The 10959-nt window shown below is 54.2% G+C and overlaps 1 protein-coding gene across 1 annotated transcript in view; it reads right to left on the bottom strand.

Moving 5' to 3' along the window:
- Positions 1 to 484: 484 nt before the first annotated feature.
- Positions 485 to 10959, bottom strand: part of LOC125041460 — a 97362-nt gene continuing 86887 nt past the window's right edge. Inside the window, exon 3 of the mRNA XM_047636472.1 lies at positions 485 to 598. Within this exon, the coding sequence (XP_047492428.1) occupies positions 485 to 598 (114 nt within the window). The remainder of the gene's footprint in view (positions 599 to 10959) is intronic.

Genomic DNA, 10959 nt, shown 5'->3' on the forward strand with positions numbered 1-10959 from the left:
GTGGAAGAGGAGGAGGAGAAGGAGAAGATGAAGAAGAAGAAGAAGAAGAAGAAGAAAGAAGTAAAGAAGAAGGAAGAAGAAGAAGAAGAATGAAGAAGAAGAAGAAGAAGAGAAGAAGAAGAAGAGTAAAGATGGTGGTGGACGTCGGCTCCTGAAGAGCCGATCACGAAGAGGCGGGGCAAAAATCGGAAGCGCGGAGGAGGTGCGAGGGAGGGGGGAGGGGGGGAGGGTTTGCGTTGGTGCGAGAAGAGGAAAAGATAATTCGGGGTTGCGTGTCCGCCGCCGCAATTACAGCTTAATTGGTCGTTACGCGCATAATCATCCAGTTATTAATTGTCTCGTTTGTTACGTCCAATATAGTGTACAATCTCAAACGCTGTTATTAAGCATAATTACAAGATTGCCCCGCTAATGAATACTTGCATCTTATTATTAGGCCGAAAATTCACAAGCAGGATTAATATATTAAATCTAATACCACTAACTAATTGTGTTCTCGCTTAGCTGGGGACCTGGCGGTCGGACCAGGAGCACCTGCTAACAGTCTGCGCTCGGAGGGAAGGGGCCTTACCTTGTCTCCTTCACTCTCGCTATCACACTGCAAAAGGAATCTGTGAATTGAGTTTGTCGCCTGAAACTTCTACAACCTATTCTAATGTAAGGGCAGTAATGCTGTAAGATAGACATAAAATTATAAGTAACACATGTCCACCTGGGACCATCTCGTGCAGTGTGTAATAAGATATAGATTAAGGCTATGAATTGAAGGACTGATCTTCACAGTCTTCGGTTTTGTGGATTCAATTCGTGTTATATTCTTATCTAAGCCTATCCGTGCACGAGGATCGCCCCCGTGACTTTAATTGAGTACGCTGTGACTAACATTAGCAGTGCAGCGATCGCGGGTGGTGCAGGCTGAGCGGGCGGGGCTCCGCAAGCGGTGGGAAGAATCTGGGAGACGCCACGAGTGGGTGTGGGAGCCCATCAATTGGATGGCCACGAGGTTCGAGTTGAGTGAAATATTTCTGAAGGCGGGGTTTTCATCGGAATGGGCGGGGCCTGGCCTCAGGATCTCCACCCGGCGGGGGGGCATGTGATTTGGGCGAGGGACAAAGGAGCAGGGAGGGAGGGAGAAAGAGGGCGCGGAAGCGGGCGCCCGAGCTAGCGAGAGTCGACGAGGAGATAAAGGGAGAGAGAGAGAGATTAAAGGAGAGAGAGAGAGATAAAGGGGAGAGGGAGTAGAGAGATAAGGGAGAGAGAGAGAAAAAGGTAAGAGAGAGAGATAAAGGGCGAGAAAACAAAAAGAGAGAATAAATGGGAGAGCGAGAGAGAAAATATAATGGGGAGAGCAGAGAGATAAAGGGAGGAGAGAGAGATCAAGGGTGAGGGAGCGCGAGCTAAGGGAGAGAGGAGAGGAAGCTATAAGGGAGCGAGCGCGCGAGATACGGGGACGCGAGTGCGAGAGATAAAGGGAGAGCGACAGAGAGAGATAACGGGAGAGAGAGAGAGAGAGAAAGGGAGAGAGAGGAGAGCGAGACAGAGGATAAAGGGAGAGAGAGAGATCCAAGGGAGAGAGCGGAGAGAGATAAAGGGAGTGAGAGAGCCTGCGATAAGGGAGAGAGAGAGCGATAAGGGAGAGAGGAGCGCATAACGTGCAGCGAGCGCGGAGCCGAGCGCTCGCGTCGACGCGCGCGAGCGATAAAGGGAGAGAGAGAGCGCGATAAGGGAGAGAGAGCGATCAAGGGAGGAGAGAAGAGAGTCAAAGGCAGCGGGAGAGAGAGATCAAGGGAGAGCGAGATGAGCGATAAGGGAGAGAGAGAGCGAGTCAAGGGAGCAGCGAGCGAGCATTCACAGGCGAGAGAGAGAGAGAGAGAGAGAGAGGGCAGAGAGAGGATCAAGGGAGCGAGAGACGAGAGAGATAACAGGGAGAGAAGAGCGCGAGACGATCTCGGGAGCGAGAGAGCGAGCTCAAGGGCGAAGGAGAGAGATAACAGGGTAGGAGGAGAGAGATTAAAGGGGCGAGTGAGAGAGATAAAGGGTGAGAGAGAGCGCGCTACAGGGAGAGCTGAGAGAGAGAGAGAGAGTGAGAGAGCGAGAGAGAGAGAGAGAGACGCGCGAGAAGAGCGCGGCGCTACCGAGCGTGAGCAACGATACGAACTAACGAGAGATAGCTGAATAGAAGAAGAGAGGAAGAGGCGAGCCGAAAGATTAGGATAAAGGCGACCGAGATGAAGAGATACCGGGAGAGCGCAGAGCGATAATGGGAGAGAGATAGAGATAAAGGGAGCAGCGAGAGCGCTCAAGGGCGAGCAGAGGCCGATACAAGGGAGCGAGGAGCGCTCAAGGGAGCAGCGAGAGATCAAGCGCACGCACGCGAGAGGAGAGACTCAGGGCAGAGAGAGCGAGAGAGGAGCGAGCGAGAGAGCACGCGCGAGAGAGAGCGGCAGAGCGCGACGGAGAGAGCGCCAGCTCGTGAGAAAAGACTAGACAAAGAGAAGATCAGGACATGAAGCGATCCGCGCAGAGAGACGAGAGCTTAGCGCACCGAAGATCAAGCGAGCCGAAACGAGAGATAGCTAAAGAGAGTCGGAGAACGCAGCGAAGATAGATAAAGAGGCAGAGTAGGAGAGAGAACAGATAGCTAAAAGAGAGCCGAGCGGGAGAGGTGTGAAAACGATCGATAAAGAGAGAAGAGAGAGATAGAAAGCATACGCTCGAGCGCAGCGCGACGCGCGCCAGCTAGCTCCCGAGTGAAGAGAGATAGCGCAACGCTATACAGAGAGAAGAGAGCGAGACGAACGCTAGATACCGCGAGAAGAGCGAGCCAGAGACAGATAGATAAAGCGAGCAAGAGCAGAGCCGAGATCGATGATAAACGGACTCTCTCTCCTCTCTCTCTCCCTCATCCCCTCTCTCCTCTCTCTCTCTCCTCACTCCCCTCCTCTCCTCTCACTCTCTTTTCCCTCACTCACCCTCTCCTCTCACTCACTCTCTTCCTCTCTCTCTCTCTCTCCCTACTCACCTCTCTCCTCTCTCTCTCTCTTCTCTCTCTCTCTCTTCTCTCTCTCCTCCCCTCTCTCTCTCTCCTCTCTATCTCTCTCTCTCTCCTCACTCCCCCTCTCTCCTCTCTCTCTCCCTCACTCACCCTCTCTCCTCTCTCTCTCTCCCTCACTCACCCTCTCCTCTCTCTCTCTCTCTCTCTCTCTCTCTCTCTCTCTCTCTCTCTCTCTCTCTCTCTCTCCTCTCTCTCTCTCTCTCTCTCTCTCTCTCTCTCCTCTCTCTCTCTCTCTCTCTCTCTCTCTCTCTCTCTCTCTCTCTCTCTCTCTCTCTCTCTCTCTCTCTCTCTCTCCCTCACTCACCCTCTCCCCTCACTCACCCTCTCCCCTCACTCACCCTCTCCCCTCTCCCCCCCTCCCTCACCCTCTCTCTCTCCCTCGTCTATCTCTCACTCCCCTCTCCTCTCTCTCCCTTCCCTATTTTATCTCCCTCTCCCCCCCCCCCCTCCCCCTCCCCCTCCCCCGCACAGAGCCCGCCCCCCCGGCTCCGAGCCCCGGCTAAAAGGGTCTCGTCATGTATACATACCGAGCAGCTCCTAAAAAGGTCAAGAGACACTCAAGTGGCCACTGGAAACTTCAAAAGGGAGACCGTAATAACGTCTTTTGACTCGTTTCATCCGCCCCGCCCCGCGCGCGAGCCTCTCCCGGCCTTGCTTATCAGTCGCCACAATGCCCTACTCCTCGCGCCGCCCCGCTCTTGACGGCGCTCGCCATGTGACGCTTGACACCCTCTCGTCCTCGTTCCCCTTCTCCCTCGCCTCTCCTGCTCGCTCGCCTCCCTCGCTCGCCTCCCTCGCTCGCCTCCCTCGCTCGCCTCCCTCGCTCGCCTCCCTCGCTCGCCTCTCTCGCTCGCCTCTCTCGCTCGCCTCTCTCGCTCGCCTCCCTCGCTCGCCTCCCTCGCTCGCCTCCCTCGCCGCTCGGACCGCAACGGCCCCTCTGCTCGCTCTCCTCTGTGCAAGAGAGATCTAAAGTGTCAATTTGACTCATATTTGGCAAATGTGCAATTTACGTGATCTTAATTTTCAAAGCCTAATAATCACGCGCGGCGAAAAAGTTTAATGACTTTGTAGCCATTACTACGGAACACACGAACAAATTACCTCCCAGACTATAAGCAATTATCCGCAATGACAGCGGGCGAATTTGTCAACCGAGGCAATTACGCCGCGCCCGCGCCCGCCCGACGCAAGACACCAATTACGGCGCCGTCAAAACAAATGTCCCGGTCACATCTAAATGCTCGATGGCGCTCGTAATTAAACAGATGACTAGTGATCCAGATCCGTCGGCAGCAAAAAGCGAGTTGAAAATTGCATTTAACCAATTACATTTAATTGACTAAAACCGCCAATTTGTTCAAATCCCCGCGGCAAACAAATAATAACAAATGAAAAAAACTGCCTTTGTAACTGATGCACTCTTGCAATTAATTTTCCTAATCATCAATGGAAACTTGACGTGGGAATGGAACCCCCCCCCCCCCACCCCGTACAATGATGATTGGAAAACATTAGCTTTTTTTTTTTTTTTTTTTTTTTTTTTTATCAACATCACCAACGCCTCTTTATTAACAATCACAGTGATCAATGCCTGCTAAACCAGTGCACCTGCCCCTCTGCACAAGTTGTTTGGAGCTTTGCGGCGGAACAGAAAATAGTTTTGTTTTTACGGTTACCTTTAGTTTAGCTGAATGTGTATGTCAGTCCGCCGGGCTAATCCGCAACTGGAGCCCTTCGCTCCATCCTTGCCCACGATTCTCACGAAGGGGGAGGGAACCCCGGGATTCGGACAGGGCAGCCAATGCTCTCCATAATACCGCCCTAGATTGGAGCTTCGCGGCTTCCCTCCCCAGCGGCCCCTGCGCCTCACTCCGCGGCCACGGCGAAGAGTCGAGTCCTCTTGCCCCTCCCCTGCCCTCCTTTCCCCTGCCCTCCTTTCCCCTCCCCTTCCCTCCAACCCTCCACTCCCCTTCCCTCCCTTTCCCTCCCCTCCGGCGAGAGGCTCTCGAGAACCCAATTTCTTGCAAGGTCACTTTATCGCGCCCGTAAACACCTCGGCGCGATATCGGGCTGGAATCCAATCAGGGCGCCTCCATTTGATGAAGAGGCATGCAAAGCCGCGGCGCGAGCGACCGCCTCCGCCTCGCATGAAACAAGGATAAAATCGCATTATCAAGCGCGGGCGGAGGCGCGCGCGGCCGTAAAAGCAGCAGGGAACGTGAGGCAGCTAGACAAGTGTTAACAGGAGACCCGGAGCGAGATGAACGCCCACGAGGCGGCATCCGGCAGCCTCGCAGCAGGGACGCCTCAGGTGCGCAGCTTCGGGGCCGCTCGTCCCCGGCCCAGAAGATGCCCCAACGAGCAGGACGCTCCAGCTCTCGCATGCATAATGGATCAGGCTTGCAAAATGATATTTCCTCGAAATTTATAGCCGGCGAATGACCGCACCGCCGAAGTTTTTGCGCCGCCAAACAGGCCGTTCCCAGCGCCGTCCTAACGCACCACCTGGAACGTTATCACAATCCAAAGTGCAGAGGCACGACTACGCAATAAGCATTTCCATCGCCGCTGCCTGGGAGACGGAACAGTGGGACACGAAACTGCCACTCCATTCAAGAGACGGCATCGTCGACCCCAAGTCCCGTAAATATGATTGAAAAAATGCGTTTTCCTCTGGCCCAAAGTGTCCGCCGATTGGGCTCAAAGGACGCGTCAGCAGCGAGGGAGCCAAGTGGCCGGCCTCCTCCCTGTCCCCGGGCGTACACATCGCCCATGAGCCGTGCATCTCATCACCCACAGACACACACACAAGGCAGGTATGCTTCTTCGCGGCCCACCCTCTCCCCATCCTCTGGACTAACACACGCACACGCATAGAGATAGCGTTAACAATATGCATGCATGCAAACGAGCGTGCCTGTTTATGCGCGTGTGTGCACGCGCGTTTCGTATATTTGCACATGCATGTACAATGTGTTTACTTCTTTTATGTAAACACAGTCTGCTATGTAACAGAGGAGGAAGAGGAGGAGGAGGAGGAGGAGGAGGAGGAGGAGGAGGAGGAGGAGGAGGAGGAGGAGGAGGAGGAGGAGGAGGAGGAGGAGGAGGAGGAGGAGGAGAGGAGGAGGGGGAGAACGAAGGGAGGGAGGGGAGGGAGGGGAGGGAGGGGAGGGAGGGGAGAGAGGGAGAGAGAGGGAGAGAGGAGGAGAGAGAGAGGGGGAGAGGGGGAGAGGGGGAGAGAGGGGAGAGAGAGAGAGAGAGAGAGAGAGAGAGAGAGAGAGAGAGAGAGAGAGAGAGAGAGAGAGAGAGAGAGAGAGAGAGAGAGAGAGAGAGAGAGATAGAGAGAGAGATAGAGATAGAGATAGAGATAGAGATAGAGATAGAGATAGAGATAGAGATAGAGATAGAGATAGAGATAGAGATAGAGATAGAGAGAGAGAAGCGCAGTTGCAGATCGAGCGCGGCGAGCGGACGGCACGGGCGCGTGGCACGGAGCGGCAGCAACCACTCGTTATCAGCCCTTGCGGGAGGGAGCGGCCGGCACACGGCGGTTCGGGCCACCAACTTTGCATAGAGAATTACACAGTAGCCTTTGGTGAGATAGATGGCGCCAGATACTCAGCGCCACTGACTCATTCTCCATGCGCGCCGCCTCTGTGTGTGTGTGTGTGTGTGTGTGTGTGTGTGTGTGTGTGTGTGTGTGTGTGTGTGTGTGTGTGTGTGTGTGTGTGTGTGTGTGTGTGTTTGGGCGCAAGAGAGAGAGAGAGAGAGCGAGGGTCACCCCCCCCCCCCCTGATATTCATAAGCCTCCTTGTTTATGCCTTAACGTGAAACAGGAGCCCTTCCAACCCCCTTTCTCGAGCTGCCGCTTCATTCGCAAAACTCGCCCCGAATAAAGCCACAATATTCAACGAACTTTTTTATTGGTGCAAATTATGCAATTTATCATACCTTCCGAAGATTACAAAGTTACAGCAACTTCAACCAAAGGCACTGTTTGCATATATTGTTTCTGCATTGCTGTGAAGGGCTCTTCGCATATTTGCATTTCTGCTTGAAATTATATATATATATATATATATATATATATATATATATATATATATATATATATATATATATATATATATATATATTATATATATATATATATATATATATATATATATATGTATATATATTGGGCTGTAGCCCAAGACGCTCTTGCCCGCACTGCACGGCCTCCTACTGAAGCCGAAATCAAAGAAAAGAGGTCCACCCGAGCCACCCACCCGCATGCTCCGCTCGAAATCCCGCCGAGACGACCCGACGGCCCTCGTCCGGAGAGCCGTGCCCTCCGCCGAGCCGCCGGTTCGGTGCGATCCGGTCCTTTTATCGTCTCGGTCGCCAATGAACGACCATTATCCCTGACGCGGCCATTCATCCATCAGGCGACGGAGCGTGAGACGTGGCCGTGCCTGCAACCTGCCCGGCCAGCCTGCCCGCCGCCCCACGCAGCAAGCCTGCCTCCGCTGCCGAGTTCACCCTCAACCTCGTTCGGGTTCCTTCGCTTAAAGGACGACTTCGACCGCTCCCGCCGCGCCTCGCCCTCGGTCTCAGCCTCTCCTGCGTCTCCATTCCTTTATTCACTGGCCACCTGGCTTCTTCCAGAGATCACTTCCCTCTCGCGTGCCTTGACAAACTCCCCCCTTCCCCTTCCCCTCCCCCTCCCACCTGAAGGATTCCTCTCCCAGCGCCCCCCCCCCTGCCTGCGATGCGGCCACGAGATAAGAGCAGCGGCTGGACGTAACTCAGCGCCGCCGTCCCCCGTGGCAGCTAATGGCCTCACACCTGCTTCCCTCCGACGGCGGGAGCGACGGGCGGCCCCAGGAACCGTCGCCCACGGACGGACGGCGAGGTGCCCGTCCCGCTGCCGGCACGATGGCGGTGCGTGACACTGGCATTATGCGCCGGCCCCTGTCTAAACAATCGTTCGTCTGGCCGCGGGGACTTGGCAATATGCAATAAACGTTACGAGCGGCTATATCTTGCGCGATGGCAGTGGCCGCTTCCATATTTGTCATGCTCGGGCCAGAAAAGGAGGTATTAGCCGGCAAAACAGGAGATGTTTCCTTTGTCAAGTTAACGCAGAACAATCGTTCCAACTTTATTAACATTGGTACATAAAAGAGCTCTTATTCAAAGCGTTATCAGAGGCGAAACTATTCAGAAGAATCTTCCATAAAACAAATCACCTTTGCACAGATATTCCCAGAGACGTCAGAGAGACTTTCAAGGAGGCCTTTCGGGTCAGCAGCGGCGCTCCCTCGCTGCCCGAACCCCGGCCAAGACAAGGCGGCGCTCCTGCTGCCTCTCACCCGCCAAACTCGTACAAGGTGACCTCCATTATTTATGAAGGCGAAATCTAATTAGATCGTCAGACCTTTGTTGAGTGACCGCGATCGGTACGAAACCTTAAAACCTGTCAGAATCGGCTTACGTCATGTGAAAAAACATTCAACTAAACCTTGATTAACTGTCAAAATACGTACATAATTCGTAAACCAACGCAAGTATGTAAACCCATTAAGGAAGTATATATACTCATGCCACTGCAGAGAAAAGCCGGATAGACAGGAATAGTGTACTCCGTCGATTCCAGAGGATTCTGTTCGCAATATTTTTACTTATTTCGACAGATAATAACTATGTCCATCTTCCATACTAACGTGACCACAAGACAAGGATGCTCAACAGTAATACAGTATAAAACACATGTGGAACTCCATAACCTCTGCTTTATGCTGGAGTGAAACAGCTTGAGATATAAATGCAAATGAAGCCATTTAATGACCATCATCCTTCCCGGCTCCTCTCCTCCAATTAACCGATCGGTAAACCTGCCCTGTCTGCCCAAGTGTCGAAGGAGGCGATGGCGGGGAGGCGTCACTCACACTGTCGCCGACACCGCGCGACACCAATTAGCTGCCAACCAGAAGTCAGTTCCTATCACAGCCGCGAGTCTGGAAGGCTCTGCAGCGGTCCTTCATCACAGGCGCAGGTGGCGTCGGGACAAAGGGGACGACGCCGGGACGCTGCGATTAGGATGACGAAGGAAACGTTCACAAGAACGCGGAGGAACCGGAAAGGCGAGGAAGTCGATTCGAAAGATCGACACTGAACAGAAGTCAGTCTACAACGAGGAACCTAAAATAGCGGAGTCCGATGACTTTCCGCACGTGGAAAGGCGAGCAGAGAAACAAAGAAATGCGACGGGCAGCAAGCATGGCCGCGACCGCCACCGGCCAACAGGCCTGAGGTTCCCCGACTCCCTCCCCTGAGCATTCAGCATTTCGTCGCCGGAGGGGAAGACCCCGGGTCTATCAGCGCAGGATTAATCCGTAACATCATCGGCCGTAAAAGTCAATCCTCGTCCCCGTCGCCCTCTCACGCGAACATTATAAATCCTATCGATACGGCGCAGCATGACTGATAATTTTCAATTCACGAGCATCGATTATTTGAGGGAATGTCATAAATGTCGACATTAATCTCTTTTTACGCTGCGCGATAAGGGTGGGAGCAGTTAGCACCCGCGGCCTGGCTCCCGACGGCACGACCTGCGCGCAGGAGAAGCCTGCGGCGGCCGGGTGGAGGCCCTCGAACAAAGCGGGGAAGGGGCGGAGCGGCCGGGGGCGAGGGCACGAGGAAGGGGCGCCCCGAAATGCCCTTCGACAGCTTGACAAAGAGGCACGACCTTCTGGCTGGGCGGCGGGCTCCCCCTGACCTGACGGGCGACCGGCGCGGTCATCCCGAGGCCGAGATTTACGAGAGGCTCCGACCCGCACCAGATGGCTACAACACAACGGGCCACGAGCTGCTCTTGTGCTGTCGGGGCGATGATGTATAAAGCCATCCCGCATCTTCCTCTCGCCCCGACGCACAAGCGATGGGACAAGTTGGAACACTTCGAACCCTGTCTCAGCCAACTCACAATATATCCTTCCACGCAAAAAATGAGATTTATGGCATTTCCTTTCTGAACAAACCCTACAAAAACGATGTTATCAAAGGTCTATAAACAATGGCTGATCCACCTAAACCCAGGATCTGTATTGCTTTTTTGTGGAAGCTTAAGACTGGCCGAATCCAGCTCGGAATCCTCGGTTTCGGCCTGTCAGCGGCAGAAATTATTGCATCACGGATCCCCCGCTATCTCCGCAGTATTTCAGACCTGTCGATGGCTAACTGAACATCCTTAAAATAATAAAAATAAAACCTCGGGCAAAACCCTCCCTTGCCATGGGAACAGCCTGACACGATGCCAGAAACATGGCTCCACGACCCACTCGGACAGCAGCCCATGCCTTGCCTCGCCGAGCGCCCCTGCCGCCCATGCTTTGCCTCGCGGGGCCCCTGCCGCCGTGCGCCCGCGTCCCGAGGGAGGAGTCGTATTCCCCGGGATGAGCCGGCCTCGACGCACTGATCCCGGCCGGCCTCAGAGCGGGTCTGATCCCGGGCCGTAAACAAGTTAGAGGCGCGGCTACACTTTATCCCCGCCGACAGAAATCCCCTGTCAATAAAGTTACTCTTTTATGGGTCTACATCGCACGTATAAAAGGCATAATGGCCTGAGGTATTTATCGGCCGAACTGCTTTAGCATCCGCCGTAAGGCAGCTATCAGGGCATAAAACCCCGACATAAAGGACGTCAATATCAAATAAAGTCTCGCGGAACGACGCGCAGGCCGGCACGGGCGGCACTTCCGGCCTGCATCACAAGCGATAAAGGCTTGTTTAGCCCGCGGAGATCGCGCCGTATCTCGCCCGCGCCGCACCGCCGCCCCGGCCTCGCGCCCAATAATGACGGGCTGGGAGTTGAGGACGCGAAATATTGCGTTGTGCCCCTTAATGACATCTGACGC

Source organism: Penaeus chinensis, chromosome 1 (genome assembly GCF_019202785.1).
Source record: "Penaeus chinensis breed Huanghai No. 1 chromosome 1, ASM1920278v2, whole genome shotgun sequence".
NCBI classification, from domain to species: Eukaryota; Metazoa; Arthropoda; class Malacostraca; order Decapoda; family Penaeidae; genus Penaeus; species Penaeus chinensis.